General features: G+C 39.2%; 1 protein-coding gene across 3 annotated transcripts; it reads left to right on the top strand.

The window, feature by feature from the left end:
• Positions 1–586: 586 nt before the first annotated feature.
• Positions 587–27,387, top strand: hipk1b (homeodomain interacting protein kinase 1b). Of its 3 annotated transcripts, none has more exons than XM_039663258.2 (16): positions 587–908; positions 4,259–4,947; positions 6,938–7,311; positions 7,645–7,768; positions 10,660–10,779; positions 12,172–12,258; positions 12,342–12,526; positions 12,618–12,955; positions 16,022–16,140; positions 16,384–16,521; positions 19,324–19,484; positions 21,417–21,569; positions 21,757–21,888; positions 23,238–23,449; positions 23,559–23,689; positions 25,797–27,387. In XM_039663258.2, the coding sequence occupies exons 2-16, from the start codon at positions 4,261–4,263 to the stop codon at positions 26,193–26,195; spliced, it is 3,360 nt and encodes a 1,119-aa protein (XP_039519192.2). In that variant the 5' UTR covers positions 587–908; positions 4,259–4,260; the 3' UTR covers positions 26,196–27,387. The 3 variants fall into 3 exon arrangements, with proteins under 3 accessions (XP_039519192.2, XP_039519194.2, XP_039519195.2); XM_039663260.2 differs by having other exon boundaries at positions 4,308–4,947; XM_039663261.2 differs by lacking the exon at positions 16,384–16,521 and having other exon boundaries at positions 588–908.
• The last annotated feature ends 362 nt before the right edge of the window (positions 27,388–27,749 follow it).

Raw genomic sequence — 27,749 nt, forward strand, 5'->3', positions numbered from 1 at the left:
CTGTATTATAAAACAAAATGTTTATAACAAAAATGGGTTAGACTTCATTTTAAGCTTCCCTTGTTACAGTGTAATGATAGATGAAACTAATTAACAACATGTTTACTATAGGGTTTGGAGTAGGAGTAGGATTTGGTTGAGGGTTAGTTGCATGTAATTATACACAATTAGTAGCCTACATGTAACAAGTGCACTAAAATAAAGTATTACCCAAAATGTTACATAACAAACTGGCATTAACGCTTGTAATATGCTTAACGTGTTATATATGTACTTTTTTTTAAACCAGTTTGGATCTCTGGATTAGAAACGTTTATGAGCTTTTGAAAATTCTAAGTTGTTCGCAAGTGTATACATTGCTCTGTTAACTGCATTAATACGCATAAAAAATACATGGTTTTCTAATATCTTCCGATACAGTTGACGTGAAATAGTCCGTGTACGTCAAAGGCGAGTTTTCAGTAAACGGGAAACATGGTGAGCAGTGCCATGGTAATTTCCCATCATCATCAACAGTTGCACAATTGCTAATCTCAGTGCGCGTGTTATAAAACGTGTAAAGCTATATGCGCATGCGCAGTGCTGCGCCCGTGGACAGGAAGCCTGAGCCTGACTGAAGCAGCTGATAATCAGGCTTCGGATGTACCGGGAGCTCGACAGCCTCTCTCTGTCTGGGTTTTAATCAGGTTTATTTTTAGTACAAGGACAGAAATCGACGATTTTATGAGCAGTGGCACTGGTCACGGTTCACGGTGACTGATGGAGCTGTATTTTTATACCGATCGCTGTTTATTTTCGAGTTAACTGTTGGGCCGGAGTAGCTCTGAAACAATGAAGGCCTAGAATCCAGATCCGAGGGATTTAAAGCTCCTCTCTGTCCCACACACCAGGATCAACGACACGCTCAGGTATTAATATTGCAACAAGCATCCACAATATATTTAACTTATATATACACCCGCGATGTCTTTAATGACACTAATGTAGACATATAATGCGTTTGAACATGCTTTTGTTGAAGGGGATTGGATTTGACTGCACTGAACTCTGGTAATTTCCCCAATGAGTTTGTTCATGTAGTGTGATTTATTGTGGTACTTTAATTTTAATTTTGCATGTAATATTTTATATTGTAACACTAACTTTAACGATTGGCTGCTTGTCAGACAACAGATCATACAATGTCGCGAACTTATAACAACGTCTGCAGATTCGAGGATCTCGGCAACAATGTCACTAAATTCAACGACTGCGATATAAATGTTGGCATATCAAAGGAGCAAGCTCAGTGCTTTTGAGTTAATTTAGTATTTTTTTCCTTCGTTTTTGTTGTTTCGCTTCAATAGCGCAGTTTTCTCGAAAAGGGTGGAGTCGTTCGGTGGTTATAAACATACACATCGGTTTGGTTTCACTGTAAAACTCGTTTAATAGACAATTTGTGCAGCTCTTTTGGTAATCTTTGATATTTCAGTTCTGTTTTGGTGTATTTTATTTGATTTAAATGATTAGATTCGACGCTCTTCTGCCTGCTCTGGTCTGTGTAAATGCGCTTGTGTGATTCAGGGGAGTTCACTCTTTACAGACAGAAAGAGAGAGACCCTCAATCCAAAACCTTGGCCAGCCAGCTAACTAATAATTAAAAAAATAAAATGAATAATATTATTACTGTTGTTGTTGTTTTTCGTTGAAACCCCTGGATGTAGGGATTAAACGTGCTTTACAATTTTCCAATATTTTTTCAAGAAACAACATCTCTATAAAATTATTTGGCGCCTGTCACAGATTTTTCTTTTATATTTTTTTCACTCCCCCAAAACTACTTGCTTTGAGACAACAGCCTGGTACTGAATAAAAATATACATTAAACTTGAGAAAAATATTACGAATATTAAATATTTACAGAAGTATCATAAAGAAAATCCTGCACATTTAGGTTTCACATATGTCCCTACCAATTGTTGTTATATGAGTTTTAATATATTTATGAAATCTAAAATATTAATAACCTCACAGGCTGTGGTTTTTTTTTGTGTGTAATTTTTGGCATAATATTTTGTGCCTACTGTCACATATTATAAAGAATTTGTTAGCAATTTGTAGGTGTATCTTAAGTCGTACTTAAGGTGTATGTCCCTGTTGTAACCAGCAACACCAGAAAAAGCAAAACAAAATATGACCACTAAATTTAATGTTAAAATATGTATATGTGATAATTGCCAGGGTTTTCGAAGTAAAATTCCAGTAGTCGTACCAATAAAGTCAATTTTCATGGTTCTGTACCAGTTTTGGTGAGCTCTTGCAAATTGTCGCCTCTTTTTCCTATTTGTAGTGGAGATGAGTGGTACCCGGTGGGGTCTTCTGCTGTTGTAGCCCATCCGCCTCAAGGTTGTGTGTGTTGTGTCTTTGCTGCATACCTCGGTTGTAACGAGTGGTTATTTCAGTCAAAGTCAGCTTGAATCAGTCGGCCCACTCTCCTCTGACCTCTAGCATCAACAAGGCCTTTTCGCCCACAGGACTGCCTTTAGGTTTTAAAAGACTGCCTACTCTGTGTCTACTGACCTAATGTGTAAACATTATGAGAAGCGCGCTAGCAAGGTGTTTTTTTAAACTTCGTCGGCTGTCAGAGCAGAAACGAAAGCTGCTGATGCGCTCCATGTGTTTTTCCGTCATCTCCGAACGCATTCATATGTAAATTGTGCAAGCTTATTTTGTCAATTGGTTCAAAAGATAGACACTCCCTTTAAATCATCGGTTCCCAACAGGGGGGTCGCGGCCCACAAGGGGGCCTCAGCGAGCTCTGTGGGGGGTCGCGGCATATTTTGAAGGTTTGAGCAATAATGAGCATTTAATAAAAGTCCTTAATTTTTTTTTCTGTTCAAAATTTACAAAATATATATAATGAGTGAGTTCATCATGAATCCATTTTCCAATCTTTGTTTTTGTCTTATCCTGAACCACTATGGTACACCTATAATAAGTGTTTACATTGGGACTATTTTACACTGGTTCGGATCGCTGCCGCTGCGGAGTATCCCAATACCGGCGTGACTCGTCATAGACGTACACAGAGAGAAGTAGTTCCGGCTACACTGTTCTTTCCGAAAGACGCGTTATTCTGTTAATAAATGCAAGTTTATTATCGCTCGCTATAGCGCCAAAAGCGTAAAAATAAAGCCTCACATTGATAAAGCCTCACAGATAACATGCAAGTATTGAGGCCCCAGATAACAGTCATTTAATAGCAGATATTCTTTTTTTAACCTAAACACTAGGGTTGGGTATCGAGAATCAAGTATCGATTGGAACCAGGACTAACTTTTCGTTTTTCCCGGAATCGTTCAAAAGTTAAAATTTCGATTCCTAGTTTCGATATTCACAGTCCGCCGAGCGGAAGAAGAAACCGCTGAACAACACCAAACAAGAAGCGTCTACCGGAAGTGTTGGCATAACCGCGCGAGTCGAACATGAGTAGCTTACGTCGGCGGTCCAAAGTGTGGCTTCACTTTTCTAAAAATAACGAAATCTCAGCAAAATGCAAAATTTGTGACAAAAGGAGTATTTTTACAGAAGGAGTATTTCCTTCAGAAAGGCCGTTGGTTAGCAAGGTTAGCTAAACTTTTTTGACCCTGCCTCTTAAAAGAATCGGAATCGAGAATCGTTGGGAACCGGAATCGAAACAAGGAATCGGAATCAGAATCGTTCAAATTCAAACGATACCCAACCCTACTAAACACTATTTTTGCATTTCAAATAGGGCCAATTAATAGGCTTCTCCTAGGCTTACGTTGTTAAATTACAAAGGGCCTACTGATGTTTTAGTCATTGTATTTTCAATATTATAGGCTATTATTTGTGCATAAACATACCGTTTGTTTAAAAAAAAAAATATTTTGTTATTCTTGCTGCAAGCTTACAAGAGCGATAATATCATTAAATGTGAAGGGGGGCCCTAAAATATTTTCTTGGGAAAAAGGGGGTCACAAACAAAAAAAGGTTGGGAACCACTGCCTTAAATGAATCGGGACAGAAGTGGTCGAAAGTGGGGATAAAAGACGGATTCGAATACCAGGTGTAAACGGGTGTCTGCCTCGTCTCGCATCCAAACACCAGGTGTAAACGGGGCCCTAGATGTGTCTATAATAAAAATTAAACCGATTTTTTTTCTTGTGACTCGACTCGTGTTGATATCAGTGTTGCCATTTAAAAGTGCTTTTTGTTCCTTCTGTTTTCAACAATGTCAAATCTCTAATATTCGCAGGCATGGCTTCACAGCTGCAGGTTTTCTCCCCTCCATCTGTGTCTTCCAGTGCCTTCTGCAGGGTGAAAAAGATGAAGGTGGAGAGCTGTGCTTGGGACGCTTCCAATGAAGCATACAGTTCTGTGGGCCAGTACAGCTTCAACCCCGCAGCGGGCCTCCCTTTCAGCACCTCCGGCCTGATCTTCCCCCCAGCCTCCCGGGGCCATGTTGTGGTCCGTGCGGCAGACAGCACCGGGAGCCTCCCGCGTGGGTCCAGTCGCAGGACGTCCCACAACACCCATCACTCGGATTCCCACTCTTCCCGTGGGCACAGGTATGGTTTGAAGAGGAAGAATGAGGAAGTGGAGACTTCCGGAGGAGGTGGAAGTGGGAGCGGCAGCGTTCAGATCCTGGAGGAGCTCTCGGCTCCTGCCTTCTCTGCTCGTACGGGGGGGACGGGAACCACCGCCCAGTCCATCCCGCACTCGGCCACCACCACCAAAAGCAGCAGCTCCAATGGGGAAGGGGACTACCAGCTGGTCCAACACGAGATCCTCTGCTCCGTCTCCAACAGCTACGAAGTTCTCGAGTTTCTCGGTCGGGGCACGTTTGGGCAGGTGGCCAAGTGCTGGAAAAGAGGAACTAATGAGATCATGGCCATCAAAATCCTGAAGAACCATCCATCATATGCACGCCAGGGACAGATCGAGGTATGTTATGATGGGATCTGTGTTTCTGTAGTGGGTGGTGTTTGCAATCTTGTGGTGTTACTAGGGATGGGTATTTTTCATAAGTATTGCATTCGAATATTCGAAAATTTGTTTATTTAAACAGACTGATCTCATGAAGTAGCGCGTGTATGACACGCCAATTCGTATTTCCATTTTTGGCGTGCTATCAATCGCTTTTCAGCGTGTTTATGAACGCCGTTGACTTATCGTTATTACTGAATAAATATATGACTTACCTCAACCCCGTCCCTAAACCTACCCGTCACTGGGGTTAATGGCAATGTTGTAGTCGAGACCACCTCACTCGAGTCCGAGTCGACACCGAGACCAGAGAGAGTCAAGACCGAGTCCATAGAGAGTCGAGTCCGAGACCAGAGACGGTCGAGTCCGAGTCGAGACCGAGACCAGTGAGGGTTGATTACCTAATTTACTTTTATTTACTTAGAGAAATCCTTTTTTTTTTTTTTTTTTTTACTGAATTTATTTAGAGTTTAAAAAATATGATCAGTTTAGGGTAAAAAGGCCACATAGTAGGTGGTGTTAAAAGTAATTTGATTACAATTTGTCATGCGCAGTTGCGCACTAGAAAATCACCAATCACTGGGTGTGTCAATCAATTTAAAGAAATATTTTATTAACATACATTAATAATCATGAAAAATATTTTGAATTGAACTCGAGTGGACTCGGGAATAATTCCGAGTCCTAAAAAAAAAATGTTCGAGTACGAGTCAATTCCGAGTCCAAATGCACACGAGTCCATGACAAGACCAAGACCATTAAAATATGGTCTCGAGACCGAGACGAGTCCGAGTCTCGAGTACTACAACACTGGGGTTAATGGCATTTATGACTGTTCCCTTACCATCCTAGGAACAAAAACGATCGCTCCCCAGATGTAGATCTACATTTTGCTTCGTTTCGCGCGGACATTTGACGGCGTGTACAGACACGCGGAATCACTCGGACGTTAATGGCGTAGACATACACGCGGATAGCTCAAAATGCGTGTGGCGCAAGTGGCGTGTATGTTTACGCAAAAGTCATGATGTCATGTTGATTTAAATGACGTTTAACGAAAAAGACGTTATTTTAAGTTTATTTATTTTTTTCAACGTTTTTGTCACCATTTCTGAACAAGCTTACAATTAGCAATGGACGACAACATTATGTGATCAAATACACACAATTTCTTAATAGACTCCACAGCGCCACCCAGTGCATTTAATTAAAACTGCGAATTAGTGCTTGGGATTTATCATGGATTCACTGCATTTACGGCGTGGTAAAATTCGAATAGTATTTTATTTTTCGAATAATAATTACAGATCGAAAATTCAAATAATCGTGCACACCTCTAGTTGTTACCGCTTTTCAAGATTTCATTGTAGCCCGATTTTACTGCAAAGACCCTGGTAAGGGTGGGAACCACCAGAGGGGCCCATGATGCAGTGATATCACGATTCTTAAGCCTCAATAAAACAGTGATTTTTCACATTTTTATATCCATTTCACATTTTTATATCCATCCCTTCCTTCCTCGTATTTTAGACTTTTTTTTAAGTCTCATTTTTTACGTTTGCATATTTTAGTGAATGCACTTTCAATTAAGTGTATTTTTTTTTTACAATACACATTCTTTTTAAGCAGTTTTACAAAGAACAACCTTACCAACATCATAATGAAAAAAGTCAAAGGTGACTAAACTTTACGCTGCTTTTTTAGTTGTGAAATGTAATTACGTGTGGATTCATTTATATTTTTGATTTATGCAGATGCATAAACGTGTCATTAACACATTAAAAATGGTTATTTCCATTGTGAAATGGCCTAAATCAGTAACAAACAGATCCAGTATTAACATTTAACATGAAAATAAAATGCAAAAAATGCAGAATATTGGATTTATTATTTTCTTAGCACCCCTTTTATTAATTGTGGACACTTTTCGTCATTGATCCTCTTCTAGGTGAGCATTTTGAACCGTCTCAGTGCGGAGAATGCTGACGAGTTCAACTTTGTGCGCTCCTACGAGTGTTTCCAACACAAGGGCCACACATGCTTGGTGTTTGAAATGCTGGAGCAGAACCTTTATGACTTCCTGAAGCACAGTAAGTTCAGCCCACTGCCTCTGAGGCACATCCGCCCCATCCTGCAGCAGGTGGCCACGGCCCTGATGAAGCTCAAGAGCCTGGGTCTCATCCACGCTGACCTGAAGCCTGAGAACATCATGCTGGTTGACCCCATCAGACAGCCCTACAGGGTCAAGGTTATCGACTTTGGATCAGCCAGTCACGTCTCCAAAGCCGTGTGCTCCACTTACCTCCAGTCACGTTACTACAGGTAAGAAGGGATTATCTGTAATCTGTAGATGTTTAATGATCAGGCCTCCCTGTAGAAGAGACTACCTGATGGAATCCTTTTGCAAGATGTAAACAACACTTCCTGTTTCAGTTTGTAAATGGTTTCTTTATTTCAAATCTTAAAGATGTGTGTTTAACTTTTTGATTCAGTTGCATATGTTCTGTTGGTTGTATTTTATTCCAACGTTTATGTAGTGTTAAAAAATTGAAACAGGATGTGCTTCTGGACCAGTGTTGTTTACATCTCGCAAAATGCTCTATATGCATAGATTATGATATTGAAATGGTATTTTTTTTTCCACTTTCTATTCAGAGCCCCCGAGATCATCCTGGGTCTGCCATTCTGTGAAGCCATTGACATGTGGTCGCTGGGCTGTGTGATTGCAGAGCTCTTTCTGGGCTGGCCGCTGTATCCAGGAGCATCAGAATATGACCAGGTCACATATATTATGTTACAGGAAGTAGTGTAGTCACGCAGTCCATGAGGGACAGATTGTTAACGGCGGGTCCTTTTGGTAATTAATTACTGCATATCAGGCAGAAAATCCAAATGTTGCCTATCAACCATCAACCTCGTTTAAACATGGCAACCTAGGTAAATGTGTGCTATATGGCACATATACAAGTGTTTGTGCGGAGTGTGGAAGCTTAAAGGGGTCATCGGATGCAAAATTCACTTTTAGATGGTGTCTGGATATAAATGTGTTTCTGCAGTGTGTGGATAACCACCATACAATGAAAAAAATCCATTAACCATTTTTTACATCCTCAATAATCAGGCTGTTTGGATTTTCTGAGCACTATGATGTCATAATGATCATGCTCCGCCCACGAGTTAGCATATTTCTGCCCTCAGCCATTCAATGCCCCCCATGGAAGAGAGGGGTGGGGTGAGCAGTTGCTTATTATCATTTAAAGAGACAGGCACCGAAAACGGGTCACTGTGAACAGAGCTGTTTTTGATGAGTTAAACAGGGTGTCGTTTTACTCTAACAAATGAGGAATTTTAACCAAAGTATGTGAAATTTTACATGAACACCATTTTGTGGAAAATGGGCATCCGATGATGCCTTTAAGTATAGCGTGCTTACTGCATGAAGGCGCTAGCTCGACCACTCGCATTTTTTCTGATAACAGTGGAAACAACTTGACTTTGGCATTTTTGGTCATGCAGATAAGAGTAATGGATCATTCGAAGTTGTAAAGGGTTTTTATTTGTGCGAACTCACAGTAACAACAAAACGTTGCACTTTTGTAAAAGAAAGAAAACAAACAGAATGAGCTTTGTGACATCTTGTTCTCTGTGAACTGGAGCGTGTCACAAAAATGAACCGATACTAAGCGTATAGGTACTTGATTCAGTTCTGTTGTAAAGATCATTGATTTTTTTTTTTTTTTTTTTTTTTTTTTTTTGCAGAACTACTTTCTAGGTGAAATAAACTATGCCATCATCTAGCTCAGTTTGCATATAGTGCCATCAGTACAGTCAGATCAATAATATTGATAAATATTAAGTGTCCAAAACTGAGCTAGCCAGAGGCGACAGTGGCAAGGAATCCAAACTCCATCCGGTGACCGAATAGAGAACATTTTTTTGTGGTTTAAACCAGGCTCAGTTGAGGTGGCCAGTTCTCCTCTGGCCAACAAACAACCAAGGTGTGAATTCAGATGGGGATCGGTAGCATTCAAAAACTTATCCAGTTCCTTCTGCTTGAAGATCGATTCATCACGCCGGTATGGAGCCAAAGCTGGCCATAGGGTCTGTGTGGAGGATCTGTGCTGATGTCTGTCGTGTCGATGAGGGATTGTCTTGTAGACACGGTCTCTGCTGACATTCAGGGCTGCGTTTTGGTTGTCTAGATGCAGGTCCACATCTGATCTGGATACGGACCGGATACGGCTGACTACGGTAACCTCAGGATAAGGATGAGACGGACAGACTAATATTAGTGTAGATGTCATTCTTCTTGCAATGGAAGTGTCCGGTTGACCTAATTTATGCATCCTAATCATCATTTAACCCTCTGGGGTTGTTCGGCCCAAATGGACCCGAAGAATTTAAATAGAAATTTTTTTAAAAATCACGGCTTCCTCGGAATGGTCCGAAATTTGGTGACTTTGTTGGTATTTGGTATTTGAACACCCCAAAAAAATGGGGACATGATGTGAATAGTTTAAGTGGTTGTAAAAAAAATAGTCACACTTGGGGTGTTCAGGTCCAAATGGACCCGCATGGAAAATGAATGGGAAATTGGTGTTTTTTTGTGCGTACAATCTACAAATCAGCCACAATCTTGAAAAAAAGCACACAACAGTGAAGGGGTGAATCTATAAAACATCAAGAGTGCAAAACAGACACATCCACACACTTGTATACACAAACACACCAAAAAATTCAGATTATACATGTTTTGCATTTTTAAAATGCTCAGTTTGTCCACCAGATGGCATCCATCTCATTTCAAAAATTGCTTTTATGAGGCCTAGGCTTGACTCTAAAATGAAATACAGCTTTAAAAAAAATTTTTAAAAATATATTTTTTCTATTATGTTCAATGGGGGGAAATTTTGTCATAATTATTGCATTAATACTAATTATAAATGTATTTTTATTTAAATTTATTTTATTAATTTTTTTTTTTTTTTTTTTAAATTCTCAAAACACCAAAAAAGAAAAGACAATATTATTTTAAAAAAACCGAGTAAAAAAATAATTTTTTTTTTTTTAAATATGAATCCCGCCCTTTGGGTCCATTTGGACCCGAACACCCCGAGTGTGACTCTGAAACCAACAACCCCAAAGGGTTAACTGATTTGAATATAACAGAAATTGATCATGTTATGTATATGCCAGGTTAAAGAAAGGTGTTTTCTAAAATTAAAATGGCAGCGTCTGCTTTCCGAACGAGGCTAGGAAGACTATTCTACGGTTTGGGTGCTAAATAGGAAAAGGATCTACCAGTTGATCATTTTGATATTTCTAGGTATTTTCAATTGTCCAGAATGTAGAGATCGCAATTAGACGTGATGGACACGCTTTAGTACTGAGGAGATAAACCATTGGGTGTTTTGGAAATGTATTTGATGGTTACTAGGGAGCTAGTGCAGTGTTGACAGAACTGGGCTAGTATGGTCATACTTCCTGGCTATCTGTAGATGTATAGTTTATTGAAATTGCAGAGAGGGGAGGAGAATTCATACTTGTGTTGGTTGTTACAAGAATTAAGATGTTTTTCAAGATGGCTTTTTTTGATTGGTTTCTGGGTCATTTGTTGAAATCTTCCCTAGTCTTTGTACTAGACTTGACCTTTCCTTTTTCCCTCTCCAGATTCGGTACATTTCTCAGACACAGGGATTGCCTCCAGAGTATCTTTTGAGTGCTGGCACAAAGACAAGCCGCTTCTTTAACAGAGGACCGGACTCCAGCTATCCCTTGTGGAGGTTAAAAGTCAGTACTCATCATTACAAAACTAACGCTGAATGACAGAACAGTTAGGGCTGGGTATCGATTCACATTTCAATTTCGATTCGATTTCGATTCACAAGCTCTCAGTTCGATTCGATTTCGATTCTCGATTCAATTTTCGATTTCGATTCCTGATTTGATTCTCGATTCGACTATAATGAAGATGTAATACAAATCCTATATTTATAAAAAAGAACAGTGGACATAAGTTTACTAGTGGTTAATTAATACAAGGAAATTAAGAGCCATAAACCTGTATATAAAACTCTTTTTATTTTAGGTACACTAAATGCATACAGAGAATAAACAGGATTTTGATGCAATATGCAAAAAAAGTCAGAACAGTCGCACAGCTTGATCAAACAGTATCATGTTATTTTATGTTTAAGATAGATAAAGATAAATAAATATTTAGACTTTTTTTTTTTACATTGATCTTACCTAAATGGTAATGTAATTTTTTGTTTATTTTTGTTTTAAGAGTTTATGTATGGAAGCTTGATTTCAATCTTTGAATTAAATTGAAAAAAGTAGCACAAATAAATACAATAGAATAAAGACACAAATTAAGAGACATTTTGGGGTAGTTTTTTGGGAATGTCAGAAATACTACAGAAACTGAATAAAGTAATCCAATGTAAAATAACACTGGATAGTCTTTTTAGTCCAGACTGAATTAAATACAAAGGCTATTAATTCTGATTGCTTACAATTAATACTATATTCTGTTGTTATGACAACAGAATTAATGACTGACACAAATGGCTGCGTTCACTTTAAGAACTAGTGCGCGAATCCATTACTGTTTCATTAACTTTCTGTCACACGCGTTTAATGCTAATTTAAGACATTACCGACTGTCTTTACGAGGTTACTCACCAAGACCAGAGTTTTGACATAATGTCGCGTGTTTTAACTGTTAAAGTGATATAATCCAGGGATAAAACTTTTGTTTCTGGCGAGCTGTTTGTGAGGCAGATTTAGGCTGTGCACGCAGTGAAAGACATCTCTGAGAGTGCGCGAGCACGGGATGGTTTAACATTGCTTGTAAAACTCAAAAAGACGTGAAAATGATAAACGCTAGTTACGATCATAGGTTACGATGCAATGTCATGTCCCGACTCCTAAACGCGTGTGTGTGTGTCGACATCTGCAGCGCTTGGCGCTTGATTAGTGCAGAGAGACGAGAAGATGCAGCACCGCGTCCGCGAGCCCTTTATATGGAAAAAATCGATTTCGGCCGTTGAGAATCGATTTTGAATCGAACACATTTTAAAAAACGATTAATCGAAAAATCGATTTTTTTGCCCAGCCCTAAGAACAGTTACTCTTTGGTGAATATTTTACTTGGCTGACACTTGTGTATTTTTCTAGACCCCATCTGAGCACGAGTCTGAAATGGGCATCAAGTCCAAAGAAGCGAGAAAATACATCTTCAATTGTTTAGATGACATGATGCAGGTAATAAATACGTCTCTATGAGGGAACGCATCAATACTAGACGTGGAATACTAAAGCTTGTTTTTTGTTTTATCGGTTTCCAGGTCAATCTGCCGACTCATTTAGAAGGGACGGACTTGTTGGCGGAGAAGGCGGACCGACGGGAGTTGATTGACCTGCTGAAGAGGATGTTGAGACTGGACGCTGATAAAAGAATCACACCCACAAAAACCCTGGCACATCCGTTTGTGAGCATGAGCCACTTGCTGAGCTTCCCGCACAGCTCTCAGTACGTCCTTTTGAGGAAGACATCTAGGAAATCTAGCTTTTGTTCATTTTGAGAGATGTGTTTTAATTTGGTTCTCATATTTTTTTTGTAGTGTCAAGTCGTGCTTCCAGAACATGGATATCTGCAAGAGAAGGAACAGTAGCTTTGACAGTGGAAAGGCCCTGTTTGCTGCTAACGCTGTTCCTGGAACTGCTGGAAACCTGACTGTGACCTTCAGCAGCCAGCTTAACCAGCACAGCCAGGTCCCGTCTGCCGCTGGAGCCGTTCCCCTCCTCAACTACCAGCCGGCCCTTTACCAGCAGGCTACCATAAACATCCCAGGCCTGGCCCAACCCAGCATCCCCATGCAGACCCGCCCCACACAGCTGTGTGCTCAGACTGAACCGTTCCAGCAAACCCTCATCGTCTGCCCCCCCACCACTATCCAAGGTGAGCTGGAGCCAGACTCTATGGAAAGCTTAGACAGCTGACTTATTGCCTTTGCTTTAATGACTTTGCAGGCGGCGTTTACACACAAGTGCAGTTCTTTTATTTATACAGTACGTTTAAAACAGCCACAGGACTGACTAAAGTGCTGTACAAGCTCAAACAAGTAATGATCGAAAAGAGAACAACCAAGAAACGCCTTATAATACGCCTTATTCACGGCAGCGCCGTCTTTGGTTTTTAGTGAGAATGAAAGCGAGGCTGTGTGGGATAGACATGCATCTCTTCAATGGGCTGTACTGTTATTTAATGTGTTTTCGGATTGTTCTTCCAAGAAAAATATCCTTCCAAGAAATGTCAGTTGACAAAAAAGTCCCGATAATGTAAAGGCCTGTTCACACCGGGACGAATTTCGCGCGCGTTATTCGTCGACGTTTAACGCCTCGTGACTAAACAATGGGCGCCAATGTGAGTGTTCACACCGACGCGAAAAAAATACGACATCTCTCGTGCATCTGTTCATCTGACAACTGCTATGTTTTTATCTCTGGGCAACATCTCAACTTTGCGTTACACATGTCCTGTTTCCACGTCCTGTCCTGACTGTTTTTAAGTGATGAAAATGTCCTGGTTTTCAAACAAAAACTGCTGGGAAAGATCAGTCCTACAGCAAAATATAGATGGGCAAACAAGGTGGACGAGGAAGAAAAACAAGATAAAGAGAATGAAAACTAAAGATATAAATAGATTTTGTTAGTTCGTTTTTGTAAGTTTGTGAGCGCTATTTTTTGTTACATTTGGAGTCATTTCTTTTAGTTATTTATTATTTAGGCCTATATATTTTTCTAATACAGAAGACATTTTTTTCTATCATTATTTCATTCGGTTTTTTTCTATCTGTCATAATAAAACATTGAGACATGGATATGATCACCCTAGTATAGTATTCTATTAATATTTCTGTTTTACATTAAGCGCCATCTAATGTCAGGGAATGAATTTGCATGTTCACTCGGCTCATCGTCAGCGAAAAACGTTTGGGCGTGAACACAAAAAACGTGTTGAAAAACGCTGACGAATAACGCGCGCTGATATTCGTCCCGGTGTGTACGGGCCTTAAGCTGTGGAAAATTGTAAATAATCTAGCCGCTTTATTCAGCTTTTTACAGCGGATGCCATTGGAAACACGGTAAGTCTATCCCTCACAGCCTCACTTTCATACCTGTCATGGCGCTGCTCTGAATAAGGTCTATAGACAAAATTAAAAAAATACGGAGGAGAGACAGAGCTTCTTTTCGAATTCATTTAAATACATTTGAAACATTTATAAGCACACAAACGTGTTTTAGCCAGATATACTAATTCAGCGCTCAAATATATGAAACTTCACTCAGGGAACGAATTATAGATTCACGAGACGAATTATATCTCATGTTTAACCACTACAGAGACGTCAGAGTCAGCGCAAACATCGGAACGACTAGCCGAGGAAAGGCTGTTCCAGGCGGGGGACACGAGCGCGAGCGACCGGTGATCGCTTGGAATGGGTCTCAGTCAAATTATCATAGATCTATAAAAAAAACACACATTTGAACTTTAAAAAACTACGTTTTCGCCTGAAAAACTCTTAAAACTGCATTTCGTGACACAATAACAGTAGTATTATATTTCAACTGTTTGCTGCTAATGCAGTGCAGCACCAATCAGCGTTCTGAAGTGTGTAGCTCCACCTTTTAGTTCCGTACCACTGTGTTAGGTACCCAAAAACTGGTAAGGTAGGGTTCGGCTTTTTGGTACCATTCACAACTTTTGACAGTGGAAACTAGGGCTGTTGGAACGAATTCCGAAATTCGAATATAATTCGAATATTAAAAAAAATCAATACTATTCGAATGCTCAAGTTACTATTCGAATATTGCTTTTATATACATTTAAAAATAAATACTTCCGAAGTGACCAGGTGTAAACGGCCCCCTATCGCTTTATTATTAACAATAGGAGAGCGCGGGACTAGCTTTCGCGTGGCACATTCGCAAGGTCTCGTTCACTCCCTCTCTGCCATGCACGCGCCGCGCGCTATGTATGTTATGCGCGGATTCCGGGAGATTTTAACTAATTTGCTAATTTGCTGATTTTGAAATTAGCCAATGATCAATAAATTGCAGCTCAAATCTGTTGCTTTCGCTGACGTGCACTTCATTACATCTGTATAGCGCGGGAATTGAAGATCGGATTTATATCCGTTTTGCGAAAACACATTTATGTGAGCAGGTGTAACTGTAAATGGATTCGTTTTGATAAATCAGAGCTATCCGATCTGAGAACGCATGAAGTGGCCAGGTGTAAACGGCCCCTAAATGTTTATTGTAGTAACGTTAGATGTCCCTCTAGTGGGCCGAACGTGTAACAACAACCACAGGCTATAGTGGCATTGACGATCCATAAGAATGTGTAATGTCGTAAATATTAATAATAGGATAAATTTGGGCATTTAATATTCGAATATTATTATAAAATAAGGAATGGAATTCGATTAGTATTATAGAGGAAGATTGACAGCCCTAGTGGAAACGCAAAAAAGTTTGTACCGTACGCTCAGTGGAAACAAGCCATAAGTTGTACTGGCGAGCTGTTCCACAATCTAGGCCCCACCGCTATCTCTTCTGCGTTTCAGCCTAGTGTGTAGATTTAGGGTTCCAGATCTCAGGTCTCGGGACGGGGTGTAGGAGTGTAGTAGTTCACACTCATAACTTGGGAGCAAGGTGATGCAAACATTTGTACACAAATAGGAGAATTTCAAAGTCAATCCTAGATTGGACTGGGAACCAGTGGAGAGCTCGCAAAATGGGAGTGGCGTGACAGAATTTACGTTTTAAGAAATTTGGCCGCGACATTTTGAACCAATTGAAGACGAACGACCTTCTACCTTTCTATCTAAAGCATCGTTTCATCATACCCTGTCTCGGTCACATTGCTTAGTTTAAAATGTTGCAAACAATTTATTTTTGTCTTTATGGCATTTAATTTTTTGGCACTAAAATTTAAGACGCTCTTTTATTTTTCCCGAAGGCCTTCCATCCTCCAACAAAACCTCTAGCTATCCTGTCAGGATGGAGAATGGTGTTCCTGTTGTCCAGCAGAACCAGTCCACCCAACCCCTTCAGCTTCAACCCAGCATGCTGACACAGGTAAGACATCTATCATATCCAACTGATCACTGCAATCTGATGAAATGCTAATGAATCCAGTCGAGTTGGAGAGGAAACGTCCGTTCTTAAAGTCTGCATGGACACCCCTTCTGCTGCTGGCAAGACCGTGCCAGTAAATGGCACGTGAGATCGCAGCCTTGTACCCTTGACCTGAGTCTGACCTTTTGTCTAATCTTTCCATGCTTTTTGCCCCTTTCCCTCCATGGTGCCCCTCCTCCGTAGGGCTCCTGCACGCCTCTGATGGTGGCCACACTGCACCCCCACACAGCGGGAGTGGCGTCCCAGTACCCGCCGCTGCCCCTGGCACTGGGCTGTGGGGCAGGACGGCCTGCCCTACTGGAGCAGACAGCCACAGTGCTGGTAAAGAGAGACCCACCCAGTGCTCTACCACTAACATCACTTCTCAATGCCCCTCTTTCCTCCTCAAACGCATCCTCCTTTCTTTCCGATCTTTTTTTTTTAACACTCTTTGATCTTACATTTCTTTCTTTCTTTCATTGTTACTCGGGCTGTGCAAAGATTAATTGCGATTAATCGCATCCAAGATAAGTTTGTTTACATAATGTATTTTTTGTGTGCTGTGTATAATTATTTTGTAGATATAAATACACACACATGCATGTATACATTTAAGAAAATGTGTTGTATATATAAAATATTTATATATATATATTAAAGATTATGTATTTATACACAGAACACGCGTATATTATGTAAACACAAACTTTTATTTTGGATAAGATTAATTGCAATTAGTCTTTGTTGGTAAGATTTTTTATGTTTTTAAAAGAAGTCTCTTCTGCTCACCAAGGCTGCAATTATTTGATAAAAAATACAAAAAAAAACAGTAATATTGTGAAATATTATTACAATTTAAAACAGCGGTTTTCTATGTGAATATATAGTGAAGTGTAATTTATTCCTGTAATCAAAGCTGAATTTATCATCATTACTCCAGTCTTCAGTGTCACATGATCCTACAGAAATTATTATAATATGATGCTCAAGAAACATTTATGATTTTATCCATGTTGAAAACAGTTTTTTTACATTTTTATTTTAGGATTCTTTGAATAGAAAGTTCAAAAGAACAGAATTGATCTGAAATGGAAAGCTTTTGTAACATTAATCACTACCATTCAAAGGTTTTGGGTTAGTAAAAATTTATTTTTTATTTTTGGGGGAAAGAAATTAGTAAACTTTTATTCATCAAGGAAGAGTTAAATTGATCAGAAGTTACAGTAAAGACATTTATAATGTTAGAAAAGATTATATTTTGAACTTTCTATTCATCATAGAATATTTTTTGGGGGAAAATGGTACACGACTGTTTTCAACATTGAAAATAATAATTTATGTTTTTTGAGCATAAAATCAGCATATTAGAATGATTTCTGAAGGATCATGTGACACTGAAAACTGATGTGTAATCAGCAACAGTAATGATGTTGAAAATTCAGCTTTCAAATTACATTTTAAAATATATTAAAATAGAAAAGTCATTTTAAATTGTCATAATATTTCACAATATTACTGTCATTTTTTTTTTTCATCAAATAAAGCAGGCTTGGTGAGCAGAAGAGACTTCATTTAAAAACATAAAAAATCTTACTGATCTAAAACTTTTGACCAGTAGTGTATATGCAGACATTAGGGCTGTGCAAAGATTAATTTCGATTAATCGCATCCAAAATAAGTTTATTTACATAATATATTTGTGTGTGCTGTGTATAATTTTGTATGCATACATTTAAGAAAATATGATATTCATATACAAAAGTATACACAGCACACATAAATATATTATGTAAACAAACTTATTTTGGATTCGTTTAATCGCAATATAAATACACACATGCATGTATACATTTAAGAAAATGTGTTCTTCATATATAAAATATTTATATATAATAAAGATTATGTATTTATGTGCAAATAATTCTTAAATATATACATGCACGAATATGTACAAAATAATTATACACAGCACACGTGTATTGTGTAAACACAAACTTTTATTTTGGATGCAATTAATCTTTGCACAGCCCTAATGTGTGCATATACATGCATGTATACATACACGCACATATTAAAAATTATTTAATTTTTTTTATATATTTAAAAAAAAAAAGTTCTGATCTCTCTGTGATATTTCTGGGCCTTCTTTGATCTCTTGTTTGATCTTTTTACTGATCTCTTTTTTTATTTGATATTTTTCCTGATCTCCGTCTTAACGGTTTTTCGGATCTCTCTTTGATCTTTTTTTTACTTTTTCCTCCTGATATCTGCATTTATTTCGAAACTGTTATGTTTCTTTCTAATTGGCCTTTTTTTCTGTATTTCGGATCATTCTCCCTTTCTTTTCGCTCTGTCACTCCCGCATCATTCTTTCTCAGTGCAGGTCTGATACAGGCATGATGGGAGGCATGTGCTGTTGACTCTTCTGTGCTTTGCTTGCTACTTCATGTTGTGTGAATTGTTCCCTTCTCTGACCTCCCACCCCTCCTTCCCCAGCCTCACTGTCTTCTCTCAGGGCAGGAGACTGACCTTGTCTACAGCTCAAAAACATTTGCAGCCATGTTCCTCTCCCTCTCATAGCCATGTCTGTCCGCAGGTACTCTAGCGCTGCCCGCACCAGCATGGCAGATCTTTTGGGCAGGTTTGCTCTGTGGAAACGCTCGTTGTTTTCTGACTATTTAACAGCCACGGTTCTTCCCAACAGGTTTCCGGATTACTGTCTTTCACCCCCATCTTCATTTTTAATGCTTGTGTATCATTGTTGCATGCTGTGCTTGTCTTGGCTTTTAAAATCATACGAAATGGCTGTGCTACATCTAAAGCTGCCTTATACTTCGGGAGAATATTTGCAGAATTGTGTGCATTTATGGATTATTTCATTCATTCGTTTTTTTATTTATTTATTGGGGTGTTCACTTTAATTGAGTGCATGTTAGATGAGGTTCTTCGCCAATCTAGCATGACACAAATGTATAAATTCAGGTTTAAATGGCCAAATATGCATCAATGTCACTCATTGTGTGGTAAAGCTTGGTCATAGCTGTTTTACCCTCTATTCATGTGTCGGTAAAACTGGTTTAAGTTTGATTGCAAATCAGTGGTATACTGTGACTTGCTGAAGGCCGGTATTTTGTGATCCTCCAGCAGGCCTGGCCAGCGGGCACCCAGCAGATCCTCATACCCTCCGCATGGCAGCAGGTTCCTGGCATGACCATCCACAACTCCAGCCACCAGTCCGTCGTGACCGAATCGCCCCTGGAAGCCCTGCTGTCCGACAACTCGACACAGCAAACATCAAGCTGGAGGTAGAGCGTCACAATAATAATGAATGAGTGCCGAAGTGATGACGTCACTTTGTAGGACAACTCGCTTAGGTTCCCTCGATCGAAAACCTGTGCGTTTTCCCCACAGACTTTTGGAAAATCGCAAAAAAGAGTTGTGACCCTTACACGTTTTGTCTATCAAGATGATCTTTACAAGTTAACCTACAATGTATACATTTTGAAGCCTATATAAAGTTTAAAAAACCACAAGGAGGTTATAACTGGTGTGTTCCATGTCATGGATCAAAACGTGAAAATATTTAGAGGTTTTGTTCACCACAGGCCTTATTTCAGGCGATTTAGCAAAAACCCGTTCAAAAATCCCATAGACTTTAGGGCGAGGGAACCGGGAGTGTTAAAATGCTAACTCGCTTCCGCGTTTTGGCCTACAGAGTGACGTCGTAACTTCGGCACTCTATAGAGACCTACTGATGTCTACTGTACTAGCCATTAGAGCGTGACCGATAAAGGATTTTGAAGGCCGATACCGATACAAATATTTTTGGGTTTTAAAATCCGATATATCGGCCGATATTTTATTATATTTTTAAACTGGACATGATAGTCACCAATTTTGTCATGCTTATTTGAGTTAAGAGAACTGATGGGGATGTTCTTTTAATTGTTATTCAAGCAATGTGACCAACTCAACGAGTGTTGCCAACAGGCACGGTGTAGAGCGCCCTCTGGTGGACAAACTATACAACTCCAACACTCATGACATGGTTCAAGCGTGTTTCGTCCGTTTTTATTTTATTTTTGAAATATTCATTTATCGGCCATTATAACTGCCGATACCGATAGTTTGGAAAATGCCTAATATCGGTCTGCCGATATATCGGTCTGGCTCTACTAGCCATCAAAATAACACTTGAAAGATTGTATCAATTACTTCGTTACACCAGTAGGCGGCGACAAGGGAATTAAAAAATTGGAAGATATTTGTTCAAAAACACGGATTCATTCAGCAAGGAAACAAGTGAAATCTTGAGTCTTTGAATCATTAATTAAAAATAAAATTAAAAATTAAATATGAATTAAAGTGGCTGCAGTCCGAACATTTACGCTTTTCTTAATTTTCTCCCAGTTCAAAGGCTGATGGCACTTTATTTCGATACTCTGACTTAGTTGGCATGTAGTTGAATAATTACTTATAGTTTGTAGAATGTCTAAAGTGGACTATCAAAATAGTGTATCCGAACGGCCACATCCTTTCATGTATTTTAGGAACAGGAATTAATTTGTGTTCTAATTCAGATAGATGTTGGCAAAATAACATGGCGGAGCCCATCAAATGTTGTATATCGACAAATAAGATAAATGTAAAGGTGTTTAAATGACCAAACGTATTAATTTACACACATCTGAGAATCGTAATGTCCGATAGTTCATGACATTTAACAAATTTTGGGATATTTTGGATGAGAAATAAAAGCGACGCATCAGTCATTCAGTGCTATTGTGTATCACGTGACAAGCATTTCACATTACCGTGGACGTAAGGCGATACGGTCTCCTTAAAGGGATACTCCACTTTTTTCTTTGGAAAGAGTCTCATTTTACAACTCCCCCAGAGTTAAACAGTTGGGTTTTACCATTTCCAAAAGCATTCAGCCGATTTTCGGATATTTAGAAGAATATCAGTAACCAGACAATTTCTGGTCTCATTGACTTCCATAGTATATTTTTTTCCTACTATGGAAGTCAATGAGACCAGAAACGGTCTGGTTACTGATATTCTTCTAAATATCAGAAAATCGGCCGAATGGATTCGAAAACGGTAAAACCCAACTGTTTAACTCTGGGGGTGTGGTAAAATAAGCCTATTTCCAAAAAAAGTGGAGTATCCCTTTAAATTCACACTGGTAGGTTTTATGAAAGGGTTAATGCTGATTGGTTGGTTGTGTCCTGCAGGGTGTCTCAGAGCGGTCAGCACAATGGCGTTGTCCAGCAGAACCCACACATCCTTGGCAGTCTCAATTCCACTCAATCCCTTAGTCGAGGAACCTCTACGGTCACAAGGTCACAGAACAAGAGGAGCAGGATCTGTTGTGACACTGGCGTCAGGTATTGGGCCACTTAACCTTTGACACTCAAAAATATTGACAGGAATTGTTGTTGTCGTTTTGTTTGAAAAGCTTGTGCTATATTTAGAAGAAAACATGATTTGATAAACCACGCTGAATGTAGTGTAAGTGTCCCTGTGTGTGGAGAGATCTTCTAATACACCGTCTGACCTTTTCTGCGTTCACAGCACTGCTCAGTCCTACAGTGCTATTCTCACTCAGCCCATCATCATCTCCGACACCCCGAGTCCTGCTGTCAGCGTTATCACCATACACAGCGACTCTGACGATGAGGACGAAAGGAAGTTCCACCCCGTTAGGTGAGGTCACTACCTGCTAATATACATACACAACCAGTTTAATGAGAAACATGAGACGCATTAAATTTAAGGAGAGTTGATTATAAAGACAAAATATTTATATTTCAAATATAATTTGGTTTTTGATTATTATTCTATTATTATAATATCATATTCTTTAATTATTAGAATAAACATGATGCACATGATGCTTCAAAAAAAATAAAAAAGTATTATTATTATATTCTTTTTTTTGAAGCATCATGTGACTTCAATTTAGCTTGGCCATAACAGGAATAAATAACATTTTAAAATGTATCATATTAGAAACTTTATTGAAAAATTATTCACATTACTGTTTATACAGCCTTGGTCAGCAGAAGACTCATTTTGAAGAAGGCTTCGTTTAAAAAAATCTTATCAACTTCTAGCTTTTGCATTTAAAGGAGTAGTTCACCTTTTTTTTTTTTTTTTTTTTACTTTTGCTGATAATTTACTCACCCCCGTGTCACCCAAGATGTCCATGTCTTTCTTTCTTCAGTCGAAAAGAAATTAAGCTTTTTGATGAAAATATTCCAGGATTTTCTCCATATAATGGACTTCAATGGGAACCAAACGGTTCAAGGTCCAAATGAGAGTTTCAGTGCAGCTTCAAAGGGATTTAAACGACTCCAGACGATGAATAAGGGTCTTATCAAGCGAAACGATCGCTCATTTAATAAATAAATAACAAAGTTTAAGTTTTATAAGCTCAAATGCTCGCCTTGCTCTGTTCCGTGATGAGCGTTTGAACTCGTTCATGAAAATGAACGAATCTTTTCCCGAGTCAACTCGTTCATTTCGTTCGTTGAATGAACCAAATGACACGAAAAAAGATGAACGAGTTCGAACAGGAGAGTCACGAACGCGCATCACAGAACAGAGCAAGGCGAGCATTTGAGCTTATAAAACTTAAACTTTATTTTTTTTTTTTTAAATGAGCGATCGTTTCACTTGATAAGACCCTTATTCATCGTCTGGTGTCGTTTAAAGCCCTTTGAATAGTTTGTAGTTTGCACTGAAACTGTCTTTTGGACCTTGAACCGTTTGGTTCCCATTGAAGTCCATTATATGGAGGAAAAATCCTGGAATGTTTTCATCAAAAACCTTAATTTCTTTTCGACTGAAGAAAGAAAGACATGGACATCTTGGATGACATGGGGGTGAGTAAATATCTAATATCTAAAAATATCTCAATCTAACTTAAGTGTTTGAATATTTTAGCAAATGTGATGAATGTTACCAGTAATAATTTAGTGCTTGTTTTGCCACATTTAACCAAATGTGTCATTTATGTATTTTTTTAAAAATCTTTCTTTTTCTTTTGCCAGCGGTGGCCCCAGCCACAGGACTAATGTGATCAGCTGTCTAACCGTTCATGATTCGGACTCTTCCACCGCCAGTCCTCTAACACCCAAGCCCCAGAACAGTCATGTGGGGTTCCAGTCCTCACGCCTGTCCAAATCCATGGCAGTGGTGGCTCCATCTGTGAAAGCGCAGCCTGTGGAAAGCTCAATATCAGCCAAAATCCCACTTGCTGTAGGCGAGTATCATCCTTCTTTTAATTCAGTGTTGCTCGGTCAACAGCTATTCGGTGTCCTTTTATAAAACAAATACTTTTTTTTTTAAAGTACATTGGCTGTTTGTTTTAGGTCTTACCCAGAATTACTACATGAAGCCCAAGAGAGCCGCTGCCGCCACAAGGCAGCCGAGCAGCTCAGGAGAGAGAGTCACTGACCCCCAACTGGACCCCAGCAGATCTCAACCACTTAACCTCAGTCAGGTGACCACTTCTGTCAATGCACAAGCACCGTTTTGAACACTGTATTTTTGTGTTATGTATTTGGCCGGTTTTGCCTGCAATTTTCTGGCTTTATCCACCGGTTTGTCCAAACGCCTGTCGTTCCTGTCCGTCATATTGCCTCCCCAACAACCTGAAGCATAGAAGAGGGCACTAGCCACAGCCGGCAGATATCAAGAGACCTGAGGCAAAACAGGCACCTCTGCGTCATAATAAAAAATAATTATATTCAAAGGAATATTAGGCAGCCTTTAATAATCAGACCTGTTATGGACATTATTTTTAGGGCACGAGCACTAACGGTGCGAGGCCCCTATTGAAACTGTTAGGATTATTTTTTTTTCTGCAAAGTAATGAAGAAATGAAAAGTAAAGACATTTCAATGAATGTCTGGTGAACATCAAAAACAAAACTAACTTTACCCCGCTTAGGAGCTGCGGAGTGTGCACAACACAATATAACTATATTGAGCATGCTACAGAAAACATAACGGCAAACATTATTAATATAATAATACTTACAGGTTGTGATTCGGAGGAGGACGAACCTGATCCATATACACTGGATGCTGAGCCCTCCTTCGGGAAAATTCATTTATGTTTTTGAATGATTCGTCATTAAAGTGATGAGAACACAATCGGGCTATACTGTTGTGGTATCGTTGCAAATATGAACTCTGACCACTGATTCTTCACATGCTCGTCCCTGGACTATGAAAACAAGTGGCTGAACTATCTTTGAATTGAATTCTCGACATGACGCGATTCAGCTGAAGTATTTGTGTTCTAGACTTCAAGTTTACACTCCCGTCTGCACACGCAGTTGTTGGGAGCGGCCAATGAGCTAATGTTTTGTATCTACGTCACGACGTAACAGCTAATGACTCGTTTCAAAAACAATTCATTGCATAGACTCAGAGTCGACTCTCACTTTTGAAAGACAATAACTTTATATACGGTGCACTTTCAGATATAAATCTTTGCAGGATGTTTTCATTTCCTTAGAGCTATATTACACACCATATGAACAGTCATTTTCAAAAATCCATGATAGGGGCTCTTTAACATTCCCAATAAGTATCGATGGCAGAAACAGCTTATGTCTCCACTTCTTAGCTTTTCGTTTTTTGTGTTAGCTTGTCCCCGCTCTGTCTCAGATGTTTAACCCCGCATCTTGAACTGTTCAGCCTCAGATCATCACCCCACACACACCAATCTGACCACTACTCATACTAAATAAAGAAAAACGCACACGAACGCAGACAAAAACACACCCCAATTAGATCAACTTCATCGGTAGTCAGAGTAAACGCAAACACTGTAAAAAACAAAAAACAGAAAGTGTCCGACTTTAAGGAGTAGTTCACTTTTCAAAAAACTTTTGCTGATAATTTACTCACCCCCATGTCATCCAAGATGTCCATGTCTTTCTTTTTTCAGTCGAAAAGAAATTAAGGTTTTTGATGAAAACATTCCAGGATTTTTCTCCATATAATGGACTTCAATGGGAACCAAACGGTTCAAGGTCCAAAAGAAACTTTCAGTGCAAACTGTTCAAAGGGCTTTAAATGATTCCAGACGATAAATAAGGGTCTTATCAAGCAAAACGATCGCTCGTTTTTTTTCAAAAAATAACAAAGTTTAAGTTTTATAAGATCAAACGCTCGCCTTTCTGTGGTGCACGTTCGTGACTCTCCTGTTCGAACTCGTTCAACAAAATGAACAAATCTTTTTCCGAATCAATTCGTTCGTTTCTTTCGCCGAATGAACCAAATGACTCGGGAAAAGATTTGTTCATTTTGATGAACGAGTTCGAACAGGAGTGCGTTACAGAACAGAGCAAGGCGAGCGTTTGAGCTTATAAAACGTAAACTTTGTTATTTATTTATTAAACGAGCGATCGTTTTGCTTGATAAGACCCTTATTCATCATCTGGAACCGTTTAAAGCCCTTTGAACAAGTTTGCAGTTTGTACTTAAAGTTTCTTTTGGAACTCTGCAAGCGCCAAATCTCGCCGATCGGTTAAATCTAGCCGCTAAATGTATGGTAAAGAACATGTGGTTCGATTTCCTTTTTTTTTTTTTTTCCAGACCACTGTCTCATCCCAAGGACCATCCGGTGGCTCCTCGTCCCTGCGCCGACAGCACACGTACCCTCCGGCCTCGTCTCATTACTGTCTCCAGGAGGCGCCCTCGTTCACCAGCACCCCCGGCCTGTACACCTACCCCACTCCCGCATCCCACATGGAGCACCTGCTTGTCCAGGGCTCCTCCCCCTCCATTCATGCCCCGCCCACCAGTCACTATGCAGCCAGTCTTATCCCAAAGGACTCCATCGGAGGTGTGGTCCACAGACTCTCCGCCCACTACCAGCAACATTACCCCGCTCACCCTTATGTGACCACGAGCACCAGCACCACTCGAGGAAGCGGGGCGTACAACAGCTTTCAGCTCAGTCCCCGGAGGGTCCCCCAGTACCCCTACATATGAGTCTGACCTTTTAATGACCGACAGACCTGCCGTCAACTGCTGCGACTGTTTTTAGCTCTCCTATTTATGTTTTAGATTCAGAACATTGTTAATAATTAGAAATCTAATATTTGCATTTTGAGAAACCCAGTGTCCTGGTGCCACGTGCGCGGATGGACGCCCTAATGCTTGAACGTGGTGTTTGTTATGGACAGGCTGTAACTAGCACAGAAGTCCAATAACAGAACCCTGGGTGTCTGTGTCTGGTTTGTTTTCTTAGCTCAAGGAACGCTGGTGTGTTTTTAATTCGCAAGCAATAGCAGAATAATGCTGACATATACAGGAACGGGATCGTGATGGTGTAATATTATTGTCTGTTCAACTAAAATCCTTACACTAATCCTCGACTTGTTTTATACTCTATTTTGATTCTGTGTTGTGTTTTTGTTGTCGTAGGATCTCTTTGGTTTTTAAATTATGTTTGATTGTGAAGCTGACTGGTTTTAAACCTGTTTTCTGGGAGGCCAACAAGTGGATGGAAAGAGAAAAAAAAAAATGTGCCCTGGTCGTATTATTTATGTTAGCTCTTAATGTGATTCGAATCAGTCCGTGTAGAATCAGTGTCTTGTCGTGAGGAATATAAATGGATAAGGAGTAACATCGACTTCCTGTTTTTATTATGCTAAAATTCTTTAATCATGTCAGTGCTCATGAATTCTCCATGGAAATTAGTGTTAGGATATTTAGCTGAAGAGATGGGATGTCAAAGCCAATGAAAATGTGATGCTACTTTGGAAACCATAATCACACACACCAAGTGGTTTTCGGACATTGTGTTTGGCTTTTTTCTCTTTCGTTTTTTTTTTTCTTTTTAGCAGCATTTATGAGTAGTCCGCTTTTAAAACTAGAGTACACCAAAAATGTTGCTGACCCTTGACCTCTGTTTGTGGTCTCAATGACGGACAGCTTATGTAATATTTGAAACTCTGCTCAAAGTGACACTGTGACTGACCTCTATGGTCCTCCTTGTTCTGGTCTCAATAACATGACGTGCCTTGACATTCTCTCGAACATGTTTGGCTGTGTTTTTGAGTTCAGAGAACATTTAGCACCAACCAAGAAAGTACTGTATACATTTTGTAATGTCAAACAATGACAGAAAAAAAAAAAACCCTTCATTGTAATGCCATCAAATAAACAAACATCAATTCAATTCTATCTGGTTGCATTTTTAAGCTTTTGTGTTTTCTGGGAACCTTTTTTTCAGTTGTTAGCTACACTGTGTAAAAAAAATATATAAATATATATATGAAGAGTTCAGATGCAAAAGCCTCTAAATGCCATTTGAAATTTTCTTCTAAAATGATCATTTTTATCAAGCTTGTATATTTAAGTTCAGTAATTTCACTTAAATGGCAATGATAATTACCTATTAATTGCCATTTAAGTGAAATTACTGAACTTAAATATACAAGATTGATAAAAATGGTCATTTTAGAAGAAAATTTCAAATGGCATTTAGAGGCTTTTGCATCTGAACTCTTCATATGTATCTTGGGTACCTTTACACAATAG

Source organism: Pimephales promelas, chromosome 21, assembly GCF_988280905.1.
Source record: "Pimephales promelas chromosome 21, fPimPro1.hap1.1, whole genome shotgun sequence".
NCBI classification, from domain to species: domain Eukaryota; kingdom Metazoa; phylum Chordata; class Actinopteri; order Cypriniformes; family Leuciscidae; genus Pimephales; species Pimephales promelas.

Bases quoted from the DNA above. Each gene is read 5' to 3' on its own strand.
- hipk1b (XM_039663258.2), top strand. From the start codon at position 4,261: ATGGCTTCACAGCTGCAGGTTTTCTCCCCTCCATCTGTGTCTTCCAGT. The intron at 21,570-21,756 runs GTATTGGGCCAC...CTGCGTTCACAG, and splicing joins TGTTGTGACACTGGCGTCAG to CACTGCTCAGTCCTACAGTG. The intron at 21,889-23,237 runs GTGAGGTCACTA...TTCTTTTGCCAG, and splicing joins AGGAAGTTCCACCCCGTTAG to CGGTGGCCCCAGCCACAGGA.